Genomic DNA, 19,308 nt, shown 5'->3' with positions numbered 1-19,308 from the left:
AGCCTGGAGGACCATGATGCCCTGCCCTGGGAGCAAATCACACTGGCATTGAAAAAAGCAATGAAATCAGAGGCTGGGAAGAAATTGCAAGGGCCTCGTGGCATTAGAGGAAAAAGTGGAAACAATATGTTTGACTACAGTCACAGTCATACTGATGAGTCCTTTGTTAGTCTGCAAATAAATATATGGGTTATCACAATTTGAGGCCAACAATGTTAAACATTAACTCATTAGTATAAAGTCATTTGTGTTCTAATATACAGGTGAAACTTGGAAAATTAGAATATCGTCGAAAAGTGTGGTTATTTCAGTAATGCAACTTAAAAGGTGAAACCAATATATGAGATACATGCATGACATGCAAAGCAAGATATGTCAAGCCTTTATTTGTTGTAATTGTAATTATTTGTCATTAGGCGGGTCAATTATAAATGGAATGTAATTAATGAAATGTAATAGCGATGTTTATTTTTGTATTATTGTAACTATTTGTTTTATTACTGTGGAATTTCCAAAAGAAAGCATTTGTAAAAATAAAAATAATAATAATAAGTTGCATTACTGAAATAAATGCACTTTTTGACAATATTCTAAGTTTCATATATACACAGGTAACTCACAACTTACCCACTTTTAACTTCTATGTGTTCAGCTTTATGCACTTGGCAGATAAATACTAAATTAATATGCAGAAAGTGGGCAGGGTTCTAAGAAAAATGACTTTGGCAATCCCACCCGCCACTGAACCCAGTGGGTTTAGACTTCATGTGCAATCCCCAGAGTGTAAGTGGAGAATTGCCTGTATGTGTATATCATTTACAATACCAATAATTTAATGTCACAGTTCTTAAACAGAGTTTTCTTCCTTTTTATGTCTCCTTTTGAAGAATGTCACAGTTCTTAAACACTTTTCTTCATTTTTATGTATGCTTTTGAAGATATGTATCGGTTTGAAAATGGCTTAATATACAGCACCAACATAATTTAGCAATAATGATTGAAGTATGCGAGGAAATATTGACTACAAATTAAACATCTGTTGGATTATTATAAATGCCTATTATTCAGTTTAAATACTAGGGTATACTTTGGGGGAAATTCTTAGGACAGAGAAATAATGAAGAGATAAAGCAATTTTACAAGCTAATTGTTCTCCCTAAACTGTTTGTGTCTCAGACTTTTGCACTGGAAGAATGTTTAACAGAGTACAAGCGCAAGACAATGGCTCATTATATAAAAACTTAGTTGGTCTTTAAGGTGCTACTGAAAGAATTTTTTTATTTCATTATATGACAATTTCTACAGAGTGTTTTTCAGCTACAAAGGGAAGTATGGGACATGCCATTTGCCATATAACCAATAAAGAATCTACATCAGGCATCCCCAAACTTCGGCTGTCCAGATGTTTTGGACTACAATTCCCATAATCCCTGACCACTGGTTCTCTTAGCTAGGGATCATGGGAGTTGTAGGCCAAAACATCTGGAGGGCCACAGTTTGGGGGTGCCTGATCTACACCATAGATAGAGATGCTCAGAAGCAACAAGCCCTTCAAGTATTCAAAGAGTGCTGTCATTCCCCTTTCGGCCTTCCTCTTCAGGATAAACATGCCAAATCCCTTCACCAATTTTTCATAGGAAGGGTTATCCATAATGTGAGAATCTTCACTACCCTCCTATGGATCTCATCCAAACTTCCTGTACCTATCTTAAAGTAAAGCACCCAGAAGTGGGCAGTGTACTGCTGAAGATGACCGTGTAATGCAGAACAAAGTGGATCTAAAATGAACTCAGCAAAGAAATAAGTCACACCACCCACAAAAGGGAGTATGCCAGTGAGCAAACTTCTAGACCAGGGGTAGGCAACCTAAGGCCAGTGGGCCAGATGCGGCCCAATTGCCTTCTCAATCCGGCCCACAGATGGTCTGGGATTCAGCGTGTTTTTACATGAGCAGAATGTGTCCTTTTATTTAAAATGCATCTCTGGGTTATTTGTGGGGCCTGCCTGGTATTTCTACATGAGTAGAATGTGTCCTATTATTTAAAATGCATCTCTGGGTTATTTGTGGGGCATAGGAATTTGTTCACACACACACCCAAATATAATCTGGCCCACCACATGGTCTGAGGGACAGTGGACCAGCCCACGGCTGAAAAAGGTTGCTGACCCCTGTTCTAGATTAAATGAGAACATGGTTCTGTCCAGAAAAAACAGAATGCAGTCTAGACATTATATTACTGGGTAGCAAAGTGGAATCAATAAGCATATCACACACACCCTGTGAGAAATAGAAAGAAAGAAATATATTCATGAATGCACAAAAATACACACACCTGTCTGTAGGCAAGGACAGTTAACCTTTTTTCTGTCAATGGAAATTGAGGACTGGCCACCTCTCAGAGGGTGACATACCAATGGTGGCTGTGGCAAATGCACATGTGTGGAGGCACATACACAGCATACAGATAGGCAGGAAGGCATGCACACAGAGTCACACATTTGGGCATGCAACACTGCAATGAAGACTTTAAAACGCTTTGGTTCTGTTCTCTCACAGCAGTGCTAGAGTGGGAGGCTTTCCTACTCAGCTCTGCATCTAGAACAAAGTGAAAGCATTTCTCAATTGCAGTGCTAAGAAAAGAGGCAATCCTACCTCAGCACTGTAAAGGGGGAGGGGAACAAATCAACGTGTTCAGTCATTCAATCAATACATTCAAATGTATTCTTGCCTGGCAAAGGCACCTATTCTGCTCTTCTGGTTTGGTACTACTGCAAAAAGAAAAAAAGGGGGGGGGAGCTTTCCTTCCTGTTTCCTGAGCTTGAAAACCTTGCAGTTGTACCACTGGGAGGGAGAAGTGCCTTTGTAGGGAAAACTGAGGCAGAGGCTCCTGATTTCTGGAGCACTGGTGATCCCCTACAGTATCCGTCAGCAGAACATTTTAAAAACAATTAATTGCCGAATTATTGAGGGTCTTTGGAGCCGCCAAAACCGCTTGGGGGCGCCAAATTCAGCCCATGGGCCACTAATCTAGGGTCAGGCATAAATATAAACAACTTGCAACATCACTTCACCCATCCTAAACCAACTATAAAGATCCCTTTAGTGGAGAAAAGCCTGAAGGTTTAGCCAGTTGTCAGGAGCACTTTGTCTGTAATACAGTAATAGCACATGTCCACCACTTCCAGTTGACTGGTTTCAATGTTTACAGTAGGTCAGTCTATGAACTGTTGACTTCTGGGCAGAAACAATGTAACTGTACAAGTTCCTTTCTTGTGATATAGGCATTTAAAAGCCCAAAAAGCTAACAATGTTCCACCAAACTTTGCTCTTAATGCAGGAGGTCTAGGTCAATAGTTTGCAAGCAGAACAGTATGTAAAATTTAAGGGAGTGAACATTCAGAGTATGCCTCTATTTGCATTTTACCCCTTTCCCAATACTAATATAGCCTTTTTGTAACAATAGTGAAGTGTCCCATCCTATACCAGCCTAATCGAAATAGCAGGTTTGCTCAGGTGTGAGTAAGAGAGAGTGCATGCCATTTTCATTTTAAATCCTATGAGATTTATGACACAATGTTGCATAACTATTTCTTGCCGTAAATATGTCACTGCAGATATGCATTCCCTAGCATTAGAACATAGGAAGATGGCTTATATGCAAACTTTTACTGATTAAACACCCATGGGTTCAATTAGCTTGGCAGACTCTACACTGATTTGCAGGGTCTCAGAGACTTGGGACTTTCTGCATGCAAGGCAAATGTTCTGTTCCTGATAGTCTTGTAGTGAATTCTCTCAGTGCAAATATAGAAAATACAGAATTACCATATAGCCTTGTGTCTGAACACTGAAACACCTATCCTTTGAGAATGGATGATAAAGTTTGTCTAAGGAGCTTACTGCTAACTTTCTTCTATCAGTTATCATTCCATCAAAATATGAGTTTTGTCAGTTTCCTTAAGAACATAGAACTGTAGGCAGTCAACGATTAATAACATTTAAACTAATTGGATTCAGCTAACAAATGGAAATACCAATAAATGAAGCAACAACAACAACAACAACATGCAATATTTTAAAGACTTGTAAAAATTCACTGAGTTATCCTAGTACTGGCATACAGGGAACCCTCCTTAAAACAGTTGCAACACAGGCAGCTATTGGTGCATCATCTTTAGCACTGATTTGCAGACTCGGGGTTAGCTGAAAATCCTTTGAACATTCTTAATCAAAATCCCAAAATACCATTGGTTCACTTCTGTCAGGAAAAAAAAATGCTTCACAAATGCACAGACAATCCTTACTATGTGACTTTTAAGGAAGAGCAAGATGGCAATTCTATACACATTCATGGGAGTAAGCCCCATTGAACTTAATGGCTCTTACTTCTGTGTACCTGATTGTGCTGTAAACCTTACATATGCAGGTTAGGTTGTTGGCCTGAATTAACACCTTGTTTCTATCAGGGCATTTATTCCAGACTATTTTCCTTTGTTCTCCTTCATTCACATGCCATTGCATGCATGCCAGAAAATGAATTATCTTAAATAAAATATTCATTTGTTTTAAGCATAAAGACTCAAACAGAAGTAGCTTTTGGGATTTCTGGCTATGTTCTTAGGCCACAATAATAATTTTGCCATGTAATGTAGAAATCCCATAACAAAAACCTGGTGACAACCTTTCTTGCTACTCAACTGGCAACAGTTTTTTTTAAAAAAAATATATTTATTAAGGATTTTCAAACATGCAAAAATACAAAACACACAAAACACAAAAAATACAAAAAACACAAAAATACAAAAGCAAAAATTCTTACTTATAACCCTTATTCTAATCTATTGACTTCCTCTTCCACCTCCTGCTGCGCTTCTTTACATTTCATATTTAGTAAGTTCTGAATCTTATATAAACTCTAAATTTACTTCACTATTACCATATTACTATATCTATTGTATCTTATCCTTTAAACACTCAATCTATAGCTTGCCTCTTAATATATCCTTATCTTCTAACAATACTTATTTTCAATCCCTTATATTATCTACAACCTCCTTATATCTCCCTCACTTCCATTATATCTCAACTGGCAACAGCTTAATTCATTCAAGCAGCAAACTAAAATGTTAAATATCTGTTACCTAAAATGTCACGTGGGTACCCTTAATTCGTGTCTTTTAGTTATCCAAAATAATGGCCTGTAGTAACATGCCTGTAGCACAATGAGTAGCTTATTTTTGTTTTATAAAGAGCTTAGTTCAATAATACTGTGTTAAATTTCAATTTGTGGACTACAAATGTAGATATTTTAAACACACATTCTTTTGCTACCCTATCATTGATTGTTTCTTTATCCATATAGCATGTTTGGATCTGTCTGTATTAAAAATGATCCTTGCTGTGCAATTTTACGGTAAAAACTTGCTTAAAATGTAATGCTCATGATATGAAGGAATAGTACAGCACAACTCTATGCATTGTTTACCCCAAAGTAAGCCCCACTAAATACCATGTGTGTACAGGATTGCAGTCTACAACCTCCACTGAATCTCACACTGCCTCTGTGTTGCAAGTACACATTAATGTAAATGAAGCTTCATTAGAAATAAACTTCTTATGATCGGTTAGAAACAGTTGATAATACTCAGTTAAGGGTTTCTGATTTTTCCATTTAATTTCACACATACCCTTTAATCTTTTAAACAAAAAAATAGTGCTGGAGACAAATGGCAATGCTAGCAATTTACCCAGCAATACAGCTGCATTGTATCTGCATTTAAAAAGTCTTCTTCTAGTAGATTTTCAGTGTGCAGATCAATGTCTCACACTTTTGTATGTTATAGTAACAATCATACAAGTGTCAGTGACATTGTATAATATGGCACACTTTCTATTGGGGCCAAGAGTTTATTTTTAATAACCCTTGAGCTCACAATCCTAAAAAGCCAGCACTAATCTAAACAGAAAAAAGCCCCAACAACCAAAGGATTGCTAAATCCCAATAAGAAGATTGGTGACCTAGTCCTCATTCTGGAATCAGACCAAATTAGGGCCTTTTCTCATGACATCAGCAACAGAGCTCTCAGCAGGCCTAGTATTATGCACTAAAACTGTAATATTCAGGACAGTTTCTTAAATTTTATGAAATTAGACATGCAGGGACAGAAACAAACATGTAGACACACATCCTTACAAGCTACCCACACCACACATGGTTTTATAATCTCTCTGAAGCAATTGGTATGCAACAGACCGACACTAGCTACTCCAGCCTCTCTCTTTCAAGAATCCCAGTGCAGCAACCCTTGCAGCGTGAATTCAAAGTTCTTACCTGTAACCTGCTCTAAAGCGGGTGTGCAGTTAAGGGTGGGCAATAAATATTTTAAGTAAAAAGAGATGGGCAGGGGGGAAGAGAGAAAATCCAATTCAGGCACAATTTTTTAAAAGGTCAAAGTTCTTAGAACAAGTGGATTGAATGGAACAGTCCAAGGAGAAAATAAGCCCAAATGAGCTGGTCCCCCTGCTAACTCACTTGCAATCTTGCCCAGGTGGTATCTCTCCCTTTGTAATGACTACTGCTGGGTGGTAGCTGAAGGAAAGAGGAACCACTTCTAAGTTGGCCCACTTCCATTTCTCCCTGTGCTCTTGTAATCTGTCGGGTGGAATGGCAGCTAAAAGCTATATATTGTTCTAGAAATATTAGCAAGAAATTGTTTGCTGGTAGTAAGATCCATAGACAAGAACTTTAGTATGAAAGCTCACAAAGATGAATGTAGCATAACAAGCTTGTTATCAAGATAAGCTAATGCTGGCAAGATTGTTGTATGTCAAAATATTTTGGGTTTTAGAAATAACAACTTTAAATAGCAAATTTGCCTAATTGTACTCATGATTCACTCAAACCGGTCAGATTCTAATGCATGAGTTGTCAACACAGCTCTGGCAGGCATTCCCTGGTGCTCACAGGGACTTGTTCCACACACTCCAATCTGGCTGAAATGGGGCTTGAAAGAAACCTTGTAAAGTAGTCAATGGAAGGCATTTCTCAATTCCATTTGCAACATGAAGGGGTTAACTCTCCAGCTGCTGACTAATGTAGTCAGAGTTAGAGAGGGAGGACAGTTCTGTTAGAAAAATGTGGATTCCTCTTCCAGTCGGTATGAGAGCATATTTACCATCACATGAACCTCCATTTCAAAAAAGAGAATTAAAAATGGGCAAAAAGTTATGGATATTTTTGTTAAATCCAGTTATGAAAAACTGTAACAGACACAGTAATATAAGTTTATCTCAAATGTCAGTGCAGCTAAGAACATCTTAGATCAGAAATACTTCACACTCTTTCTTTTCCAGCCTTCTCTTCCCTACTTTATGGTTCCTCAGCTGGTTAAATCTCACCATAACTGGTATTCTCATCATAACTGGTATCGTGCTACTATTAAGGTTTTTCCCCCCCCCCACAATAAGCTTAATAACAGCATGAATGCACAGGGCAGGTAATTTCGATCAGAACTATAGATTTAAAGCTCCTGGGACGCTTCCTCTTCTCCCTCCCTGCTGGGTTGGCTACTGGTAGTTACACAGAAACAATCAAATACCCTTCCTTTCCATTGGAGGTCCTTGTTGCACCAACTATCGTAGTCACAGAATAGAATGAAACAAAACCAGGTTTTCCTATTAATTCAAGGAGAAAATAATTCTAACTTGGCACAATATGACCATTGGGTTCCAAGATGCGTGTGCTGTGGGAGGAAGGGTGGACTGCCATGCCATTCAGTAAAGGAAGCGAAGGAAGCTAAACACAGACATTTTTTACAGCCTCTGTTCCTTCATCCCTAACTGAACCTGGTGCGTTGAATAATTGTTTCTGTGTTGGAATTGTTTTGCTTTTAGAAGTTTTAATTGTTTTATCACCTGTGTGCTTGCTGCTGTGAGTTCCTTTGGGATATAAATTTAATAAAGTTGTGTTTGCTTGCCTTGGCCACACCTTCCAGGAAGGAGAGGGAAATCCTATACCTGTTTTATATTGACCTATGCTGCTACCAGTGCTGACAAACCTAGAAAGCACATTTTTTTTGCTGAAAATCTATTGACCTTTACACACAAAATCTTGCAGGTTTACATGACCAACATTTACATTACTCTATCAATGCACACCCACACATAGGGATTTCCCCCTCCATTTGAGGAGAAGTTCAAATATGAATAAACCACTTTGTTATTTTCAGCATCCTATTTTCAACTAAGGCCAACCAGATAACTTCAAGATACTGGCCATAAAGGAAACAGCCCTCCCAATCATGTTGTTTCCTGCTTGCGGGCATCCCATTGAGATCTGGTTGCACACTGTCACAACAGGATGCTGGACCAGATTATATCTGGCCTGATCTAGCAGGGCTCTTCTTATTTTCTATGTCCCCTGTGGCATGATATGCCCCTAGCAGGACCAGCACGGTTCTGGATGAGACCTTGGAGGATGAGCTGGTCCGATTATTAAGCCCACTTAAGGAAGCTACAGTTCTGAAGGAACCAACACAAACTGGCTGGCATCAGCACCAACCCACTCCCCGTACTCAGAATCAGAACTCTGATTGCAGGTCAGGAAGGGGTGCAGCAGCTAAACCAGCTATAAACCTGCTTAGTTGGAACGTAGCCAGAATTGGAGCAACACCGTATCCTGCTATGCTCTCTGCTGGACAACTATATTATCCTTAATATCTTGATGTCTCATCCCTAGGCGGCTCATTGGTCTCTCTGAATTTTGAGCCACGTGTAAGGGATGGCTGGAATGGGATACAGCAACGGGTATTCAGTGGTAGACACCCTATAAACTAAATCATTTAGTTTTAGCAGCTAATAGCCGCTGATAGACCTCTCATCCACATTTTTTAAAGTTCCTCCTGACAATGTGATGCGGCAGGCTTGACAGCTGTGCCTGATGAGCTGCCCAAAAACTGAGCAGCCCCTTCTCCTTAACATAATCTAGGAGAAGGTGGGGGGGGAGGGAGAAAGAGAGCACACAGCTTCACTGACAGTTGAGACCTGTCAGAGAAGCTAGGTGACATCTCCCCAACCTGTCCTTGTTATACACACAGCTGTTCTAAGCCTTCACGTGAGACCCTAGGGATAGGAATAAGGTAGGAATTGTTAACAAGCTTGTTGGCATTAGAACTGGAATGTTTGTTCTATAAGCTAACCCTTGTTTCCAATCGTCAAGCTCTGTCCTTTTAGTCTAGGAATAATGTTAAGCACTATTTTCAGAATTTGGTGGAACTGTGGTGGACTCCTGACTGGAGAAATACTTCCCTGCTATCTTCTCCCTTGATGCCTGACCTTCTACCCTGCTCACATTGTTCCGATTTATAAGGAATAAAAGTGCTCCCAGCCCAAGCAGAGAAAAGTAGTGAAACAAGGAGTAGTGGCTTTAACCTCACTGAGGCAGAAATAGGATGTGTTTTGCTTTTTATTTATTGTTGGAGAGCCTCCTAGGTCAAAGGCATTGGGCATCAAGTTTCCCCTTTAAAGTAGTCTATCATCATCATAGCTTGTGATCACAAATTTCCATATGAACTAAGCATTGTGAATAAGTACTTCTGAACTGTTTGTTAACCAATTTCATTTAGTGACTCTGAATTCTACTACTGTAAGATAAAAGGTCCCTAGTCATTTCTCTCTACATAGGCAAACTGTCACAAGCCTCTATCATGTCCCAGCCCATTATCCTTTTCATAAACTTCTTCCTAAGCTAAAAAGCCTCTACATTTCCTCATTAAAAAGGTGGTCCAACCACTTTATCACCTTGCTTCCTCTTTCTATACAGGCATTACAATCTTTGTGGCAGTCTTATTTTCAGTCTATTTCCCAATAATCCCTAGCATGGATTTGGCTTTTTTCACCACTGCCTCACAAGGATGCCTTTGATGCTATATAAATTGCTTGCTCTTTCTGAACAGTTATCACCAAGATCCATACCCTGGGAATAAAAGTGTGAAATTCTAGACAGGCCTTTCTTCAAAGAGCATGCGAACCAAAAGTCTCTTGACTAATAGAAAGCCTGAAACTACACACTTCAGATAGATTCAGACACAGCTATAGAATCCAACTGCGGTACAGAATAACCAGCAATTCCCTATCTGTATTGTTACTGCTTCTTTTCCTTGCTGGTGTTTCCTGCTGCTCTATACTCTCATCAATATCACAAGGGCAAATATATTTTGAGGGAAAGGCTGAATTGCTAGGTGAATTATCACATAGAGCCTTGGGAGAAGGATTATTCAATTTCTGTTTTTGCTTTCTACGGCCAGTATTCCAGACTGAATACACACAAACCATGTGCATTTATAAGCATATTTCCTTTCTTAGAGGGACTCTCCTTCTGATATAAAAGAGAAGGAAGTTTCCTTTGCAACCAGCCTTCACCAAATAAACACCTTAGATCATATATAGTAAAAAAATCTTCCTCCCTCCCTTCCAGTATTTACCTCCACTTCACAGCCGTATTCTGAGCCATCTAGAAGGATTACTTTGCACTGCATATTTTTCGGTTTTTTGACAATCTTTAGAGGAGATCTGGAAAGCTTGCTTGAGGATGATTTCTGAGAGAGCTTGTCGTCTTCAAACTGCTGGTATTCCAGTTGTTTTGCTGCTGCAGCAGCAAATGCGCGTTCTTTGTCACTGCCCTACAAAGAGAAAATAGGGAGATTAAGTTCTAATTTCAGATTAAAAAAATGTGGCCGATTGCAGCGAGCTTTCAGAATCACAAGGTACAATCAGACATCCCTTACAGAGGACTAGTTAGAGCCACATTTTGAAGCTGCAACGTAACTGCAGTGCAGAGAAATTTCATTCAATGTTTTGAAAAGCTTTTCTAGTCAATGAAACTGCAGCTCCATTTTATAACTGCTAATTCATTAGTGTAAAGTGTTAAGGAGAATCATTTCAGTATATGACATATATTAACCTTTGCAGGAGTCTTGAGTTTTATATTTCTAATAATTTGGTTTTTTCATCATAGGTACACACACAATATTTACATTTAACAGAGAGATCAGATTCGATTATTTATTTATTTTTATTTCATAAAATGTATATACCGCTTGATTGTAGAAAAACCTCAAAGCAGTGGTTTTTTTAAAAAAGATATAACAATAAAACTATCTCTAAAAAAATTACAACCATAATTTTAAACATACAGAAGGTTAAAACTGCAGTAGAATAGACTAAAACAAATTAAAATGCCCATGAACTTTATAAACATCTGGGTAGAGCTGTTAATTCATAATGCATAAAAAGGAGTCTGAGTTTAAAAGATCCAATGTGTCATGTGGCTGAATGCAATATGCCCCCTTTCAGGAAAGAAGGGGATGGCGATTATAGTCCAGCCAAAACAGTGTGCTCTTCCCACCTGGCAGTTACATTCCAATGGTGGTGCCAATTTAGAAGCAGCTAACTCTGTACACAGCTCTTCCACAACTAGTTCAGAAGCAACATTTCAACAGCAACTGAAATGTAGTAATACGTTAGTTAAAGCTTAGAAATTTAATCTTATTTTCATCTGGCCATCATAAAAAAACAAATCTGATTCAGCTCGAAATGACTTCATAGTAAGTCAGCAGCCTGCAGAACTGACATCCATCACAAATTAATCCTCCAAGTCCGTTTCCTTCATTGTAACAAGTCTCCATGAGAATGAATCAAATCTGGCCAAAAGCCTTAATCTGCTTTCAGACCCAAAGAATTGTGTGTTGCACAATATGTGGGAAAGTGCAGGGCTTCACTGAATATAGTAGAGCACATGGTGAGAGGAATTACATTTGCTTGTGAAAACTAGTGGGTGGTGCAGAGAAAACAGAAAACACACACACACACACACACACACACACACACACACACACCTGCTGGTAATATTTAGTTTGAACTACAAGCAGGAGCATTAGTATTTTAAAAGGGAAGGATGTGGATACCAATGTCTAGATTGAAGTAGCTAACCAGAACAAAACTAAGCCGGGGAGAATTTATCCAGGTTAGACTGTCACAGAAGAACCTTTATAGTAATTTGTGCTGCACACAAAAACATGCCAGGAACTATTAGAGCAGGACCCCAAACTGTCAAGATGTGTTCATGCACCTTCACAGGGAATTAAGTCTCATCTTCCTAAAGAAGCCTGACATCCTGTTCATGCAGTTATCTAGGGCAAAATGACCAGGGAGACACAACTTGCATTCAGTATTTTATTTTTTTATTTTACATGCACAAATGCACATTCTTTCATGTGTGATGAACTCTTTTTCAAAGGTTATTTGTGATGCATTTCCACAAGCAATTTGATTATTTGGCTAATGGCACCATAAATTAACATCTAACGGGGGTGGGGTGAGGAATTGTGTTAAGGCTCTTTTTTGGATCAAGCTACCTTCAGCTAGACTCAGAGCAACACTGAAATTGCTCAAATTTTCACACAGGCAGACTTCCCACTGCTTTCGTGTGTGTGTGTGTGTGTGTGTGTGTGTGTGTGTGTGTGTGTAGAATCTAAATATTTGTTTCTAACCAGACTAATCTATACATTTCGGTTTGTAACTTTGGTTCAGAGTATGATATAATAATGTCTGATTAGCCCAACAACACCTGTTGTTGATGGAGTAAAGAATGTATGCATTATTCTAACCAAAGCCTACTATATAGTTAATTAGAGATGGGGAACCTATTCCATACCTGCCTTGTTTTGAAGGGGGCAATGCAGCTGGTTATCCATGCACTTGGCTTAATGCTAATACACATGCCAAGTCTCTTTAAACAAAGTTGTGAACTACCAGTATTTAATCCCAGTCATTGCTGTCTGCCTCCTTTGTTTCCTTTCCCATTAACAACGTTCTAATGTAATGCATCTTAAAAAGCAGAGACATCACCTTGCTGACAAAGGTCTGTATAGTTAAAGCTATGGTTTTCCCAGTAGTGATGTACGGAAGTGAGAGCTGGACCATAAAGAAAGCTGATTGCCGAATAATTGATGCTTTTGAATTATGGTGCTGGAGGAGACTCTTGAGAATCCCATGGACTGCAAGAAGATCAAACCTATCCATTCTGAAGGAAATCAGCCCTGAGTGCTCACTGGAAGCTCAGATCCTGAAGATGAGGCTCCAATACTTTGGCCACCTCATGAGAAGAGAAGGCTCCCTGGAAAAGACCCTGATGTTGGGAAAGATTGAGGGCACAAGGAGAAGGGGACGACAGAGGACGAGATGGTTGGACAGTGTTCTCGAAGCTACCAACATGAGTCTGACCAAACTGCGGGAGGCAGTGGAAGACAGGAGTGCCTGGTGTGTGCTCTGGTCCATGGGGTCACGAAGAGTTGGACACGACTAAACGACTAAACAACAACAATGTGATGCACCTTGTTATGTCCAAAAAGCAATGCTTTATTAAAGAGGGGGGAAACCTCAGGGCTGAGTAATTTTTCAATGTTAACACAACTGATAGTAGTTAAAATGTAGTCATTTTGCAAGTACCAGGCCTTAATGAATGTAAGGTTTTGTTGGTTTCAAACATTACTCAACCCCAAATAAAATGGGATTTCAACAGGTGTCAAAGCTGAAATGTGTTCCCAACCTCTCCAAAATTTGCAGTTATCTAACCCTGTGATGAATAGTGAAAGCTTCCCTACCCCCTTTTAACAATGGCAATAGGTTTTAAAAATTAAGCCCAGCATGTAAGACAATCTGACAAAAATTACAAAAACATTTTATGACTGAAATTGAGAGAGAGGAACAGTATCTAACCTCTCCAGTAGATCACCAATCAGTGTGCAAGAGTGCTGTTTAATCAGACTGATATCTGTGTCTAAGCAAAGTTGTGCTTTGGCTTTCTAGTGTATGTTAAGACTTTTAAAGAAATTATGCAAGTTCTGATCTTACCGGTTCCTTTTTCACAGGAGTGCTGTGAGCTGCAACACCAGAAAATTGTTCTAATGCATTCTGGTGCTCTTCACTCAGCTGCTGCTGCTGCTGCTGCTGCTGCTGCTGCTGCTGCTGCTGCTGCTGCTGCTGCTGCTGTCCTTGGGCCCCTGTCCCACCTGATCCTTGTTGACCCGAAGCTTCTTTCTGCTCTTGATCCTGATCCTTTGATTCGGAATCTGATCCAGATTCTGTAGTCATGGTTGATTATTCTACAACACAAATAAAAATATTCAGTATCATAAAAAATCAAAAGAAGGCAAAAACTGAATTGACAAACAATTAAGATGGTTTTAAGTGTCACAAAGTATGGCTAAGACCATTTGTGGGTGATGGGGAGTCACACCCACCCACCTACCTCTACATACAAGGGTTGTTTTTTTTATTAGTTGTCTTCACACTTGCTCTCCTGTCCGCTCACCACACTTAGGTGGTCTGAATTTGTTTGAATGCAGGTTCTTCTTAACTCTGGTCACTGAATCTACGGTAGCTTACCAGAACTAGTCCTAATTAGGGACTTGTTTAAGATTGTGGAGGACTATAAACCATTTGTCAGAAAACTAATCACCCTTTATCCAACTCTTCCAACAGAACCCCAAGGAAATTAAACTGAAAACATCCTGTTCCTGCTTGGTGGCTCAATGCAAAATCTTTGTGCGACTCAGGGATATCACAAAAATTAGGGTCTCATTATAGCCTATGACACACCTTTTAAGCATACAGTATAGATAATCTTAAAACTCAAAAGTTTTCAAATTAATAAATGCAGCATTGTCACAATTTGAATTATCAAAAACAAAAGTATGACTGTAACTATCTGATTTTGTTAATCAACATGTAATTTGCTTTAAATCTGGTAGCCATAATAATTTATTTAATTGAATAACTATGCAATTAACAGAGGGGAAATACTCCTTCAAAAAGAAAACCAGTATTTGTGCTGGTAAGGACCTGTCCACTATCTGCTGCTATGTTTGCATTGTGATGTTCTTCACTAATTATCAATTGGGTCACTGTAGTAATGACTCAAAATAATCACTTAGATGGCCCACCTCAAACTCTTCCCAATGAAATATATTGTATGGGGTTGCCTATCTTCAGAAGGGTGGACTAAAAGTATAACAAATTTTAACTATGGTTTAATCATGTGGTGGCTGAACCAGGCCACTGTATGAAAGTCTAGTATTATAATCTAGTAAAACAGCCCTAGTAAAAATAACAAAATCCATTCTTACACTCCTATTGAAATTTACTATGAAATATAAGTTCACACATGCCAATGTATCAAAAGTTAGCTATGGAAGTTATAGAGCAAAATCCTACATTAAAAAGTTTATGAAAATAGGTTTGATGTATTTATTTAACAAAATTTATATATCACTTGATTGTAACAAAAACCTCTACACACTTTACAAAAATATAAAATAAAAACATTTAAAATATAAATCAAAAACAGTGAAACAAGTTTTTTAAATGATAAAAGTAGGGTGGGTGGGGGGTTGTAGCCTAAAAATTGCAGTCTGCGAATAAACAACGGAGGAAAAGAAACTGGAAACATGGGATGCAAATTCTCACATGAAGTTTATTGTAACATTTCTTTTATAAGAAAACAGCAATAATAAACAGTGTAACTTATTGACTTCACTCCATACCAAAAACAAAAAGAGTATTTGTGAAAGGCATTATTATAGCCAGATAGCTCTGGAAATCGAATACAAATGAACAATAAATATTTCATCAAGCAATTAAGGAGGTAAGAAGGGTTCACTAAAATGGCTCATTACAATCCTCAATAGATTCACCTTTTAAAAAAATCATTCAGGTCTAATCTCCTTCTTTTCTGACCTATTTTTTTGAAAAAAGTATTTTTCTTCTGATTTCCTTGCTGTGCATTAGCTTTCTTCTCTTCCCTCTGATTGATGATGACTACACTGCACTTTCTGTAAAGGCTTCACTGGGATAGTTCAGCTTATTGCCTCCTCCCTTTTTTGTTGGAGAAACATCATTAGTACAACCTATTGCTTCTACAGTTGCTGTAAAGTGCCTTGCTTACAAGGGGTGCACACACACACACATTATTCACCATTTAAAAGCTTGATTAATTTAATGCTTTAAAAGACAATGAGTGTTTGAGACAAATTGTTCATCAGCAATTTGTCCCAGCTATGCACAAAGTACTGTAATTCTCTGTCTTCTCTCTAGTATGGAACATGTAGAAATATCATCAGTGTATGATCAAGATTTTGCCCCTGAACTAAAATATGACCTGACAACTACTTAGCTGGTAATTATAAATCACTGACGTTTCTTAAATTTCATATTTATTATGCTTGAGTCACTTACATCTTATTGTATCCTGGAGAAGAGCATGGCTGACAGTAGCAATCCTCCCAGGGGACAAGGATACTGCATTATTTTGGGAGTTTATTAAAAGCATGCAGGATCTGCACGCCTGCCCAGCCAGCATGAGTTTACCTGTATATTTCATTTCCCCACAATACTATCACAAGCCCCTGAAATGAGCCTAAGATGTCTAGAATGCCTCAATATCCTATATTCTATGTGGATCATATTGAACTGTGCTAAAACATACAACGGGAAGCAAAATGTCTATATTTTAATAATATAGTAAATGGGACCCAAATTTTCAAGAAATATCCACATGGTTCAGTGATACAAGAATATAGAAAAGGCAACAGGGAGCAAAAAAACATACAATCTATGGGCAACTGCTTACATGTATTGTTTTTAAAGCGATATAAAATAAAAGCATTCAAACACAATTTACATTAATGGCAGCTCGGTCACTGGTGTAAATTCTGTAAACTCTTAGGCAACACAACTAACATTTAATCAAATCAATAGTTTTCAGCTATAAGAATTTAAGGATCTTATGACACCTATTTTCTGTTCATCATCATATTATGCTCATTAGTGCTGTCATATATTCAGTTTATTTTAAAATAATCAACAGTAAAATGCCAACAGAAACCAGAATGATGTGTCTTCAAGAGACTTAATGTATTTTTGCATTGGTTCTTTGTTCTACACATTGACTACTACAGCACACACAAAAATACCCTTACTTTATGCAAATGAGGTTATTTAAGCATTGGCTTTTAGTTTTGTTCATCTAGGTCAGGCATCCCCAAACTGCGGCCCTCCAGATGTTTTGGCCTACAGCTCCCATGATCCCTAGCTAACAGGACCAGTGGGCGGCGAAGATGGGAATTGTAGTCCAAAACATCTGGAGGGCCCAAGTTTGGGGATGCCTGATCTAGGTAGATATGTTTCCATGAATGTCTCTCTATGCTCAACATCTAAATGTGAATGAGACTGCCTCACACTTTTAAAATGGCTATCCTAAATTTAACATTATGCATACTAATGGGATTCAACTCCTAGGAGCCAAGGTCCTTTTTGTCTCCCCCCCATTGATTATTTTAGGGAGCTGCCTCCCCCCAAAGTTGATGGGCACTGCCATTCAAATGGTGTGCATTTGCCACATCTTGTGATGGATTACGTGGGGTGGGGCTTACATGCCCCTCCCCATATTGGATTCAAGTTGGAAACCCTGCTAGCAATTAGAAAAACAGTATGTAGCGAAGTGGACCGTTCACTAGGGGCTAAATTGCATGATACACTGGATCCACAATTGGACCTTCATTTTTCCCCCCTTCAAAGCATCCTTGATATTGAACCATGATATTGGGGAGAGGTTTTTAACAATTCCCTCTACACTGAATTATATCCTCACCAAGTGCTGTTAATTCCCTGTGGCAATGTGGCATGGGCAGTATAGACAACTAAATCCTCTCAGACCCTAATTTTTAAAAATTGACTCTGGCCACATAAGCACAGTGCCAACAGACCTGCAAAACACTCACGCCCAAATTAATGCATAACAAAAGTTGTTTCCTATGTATGATTAGCCTATGTTTTTTCAGGAATCCCTTTTTAAAAATCAGTGAAACCATTTGCGAAAAATGGGCATTTGAATAGAAGCCTTCGTTTCAAAACTGTAAATGCCATTCTTATTAACTTCAGGGCTTAAGTTTAAATTTGCAACTACTCAAACATTTCCCCTAAAAAATGAACTATGATCCCCTAAAAATGGAGTTTGTGAACCAAGAGTAAAAGGCAAAAGTAGGGCACAAAGACAGATGTTCTGTGCCATCAGGCATCCATCACAATGGTTGAACAGAAGATTAAATCTTATGTTATTTTCCACATTAAGGGGGAAAATCCTTTTGAGTTTAACCATGAACATTGGTCTCTCTTCAAAGTCATATAGCTTGACCCCGAAAACATCTTCCAGGTGCACCTTGATCAATTGCAGATGTTTCCAGGATTGAACTAGCAACTGCAACCACAATCAGTTTCAACTGAACACTGACTGGAGTAAGCAAAGTAAACAAACCCTAACTTTTAGTCATCAAAAGAACTGTTTAAAGAATTTCCTCCTCCCCCACAAATCATCCCTTTTTGTACCTACTGGATTATCCTAATTTATGTTCCAATTTAGTACACACACTACAATATGATCCTTGATATCTGCTTGCTTTCGTTTAAACTTTGCAACTGTTTGGAATAAAAAAATATTAAACTCCTGATAATACACTCGTCTTCAATTCATGGGTCAGATCCTGACTAATGGTGGGTATAATAGTAGCACTACTGTACTGCCATATGAATGCACAGATAGATAGATAGCACTACAAATCTTAAACACTGCTAATACAAACAAAATCTAAACCATTTCCATTTTTGTCTTGACTTCAAAAGCTTGTGGGATATGAGGGGATCTCCGATGCAAGACTAGCAGTTGTATAATTTATTAATAGGTTGAGAGTAAGTTCATGTCCATTAGACGAGCAAATTATACTTGTATCTATGAAATCTATTGGCCTCCACTGGAATCAAGTACATTAAAAGGAACTGCTTCTGCCAGCTTGTCACTTCTGGCAACATATGTACATTAAAATTAATAATCACTCACGGCACAAAAGAAATGGGGTATTTCTAGAAGTTAATTATATCTTTTGGGAAGTTTTTGTAAATACATGCATGAAAAGTCGAATAATGAAATGAGGACGACAGTAATTGCAAAGCATAACCCATCAGATAGTTGTTTCTATTCTCGTAACTCGCTCTTTTCATTTCTATTGGTGCATCTTAATTAAAACACGACGTACAACCAGTTTCTCCATTCTCCACTTATACTGCTTGTCTGATCCCACAACAGAGTTTGAGTGGGATTTACAGACAAAAGTGTGGCGATTCAAGCTGAACGACTTTGCGTACGCAGAGGTTATCTACATTGACATAAATTAACAGCAACACTATTATAGCAATTC

At 38.4% G+C, this 19,308-nt stretch overlaps 1 protein-coding gene across 49 annotated transcripts in view; it reads right to left on the bottom strand.

Annotated features, from left to right (window-relative positions):
• Nucleotides 1-19,308, bottom strand: part of EPB41L3 (erythrocyte membrane protein band 4.1 like 3) — a 132,782-nt gene that overhangs the window by 49,395 nt on the left and 64,079 nt on the right. For 43 of the 49 annotated variants that reach the window (XM_035126103.3, XM_035126102.3, XM_035126108.3 and 40 more), the window contains exons 2-3: nt 13,913-14,163; nt 10,483-10,680 (exon numbers count right to left, since the gene is read on the bottom strand). In XM_035126103.3, coding sequence (XP_034981994.3) covers nt 10,483-10,680; nt 13,913-14,152 — 438 coding nt within the window. In that variant the 5' untranslated portion in view covers nt 14,153-14,163. The remainder of the gene's footprint in view (nt 1-10,482; nt 10,681-13,912; nt 14,164-19,308) is intronic. The other 6 variants (XM_088675360.1, XM_088675375.1, XM_088675395.1 and 3 more) reach the window with 1 other exon arrangement.

The sequence above is a fragment of the Zootoca vivipara genome, chromosome 8 (genome assembly GCF_965207765.1).
Source record: "Zootoca vivipara chromosome 8, rZooViv2.hap1.1, whole genome shotgun sequence".
NCBI classification, from domain to species: domain Eukaryota; kingdom Metazoa; phylum Chordata; class Lepidosauria; order Squamata; family Lacertidae; genus Zootoca; species Zootoca vivipara.
The sequence above is the reverse complement of the archived record's forward strand: the minus strand, read 5'-3'. Positions and strand labels throughout refer to the sequence as shown.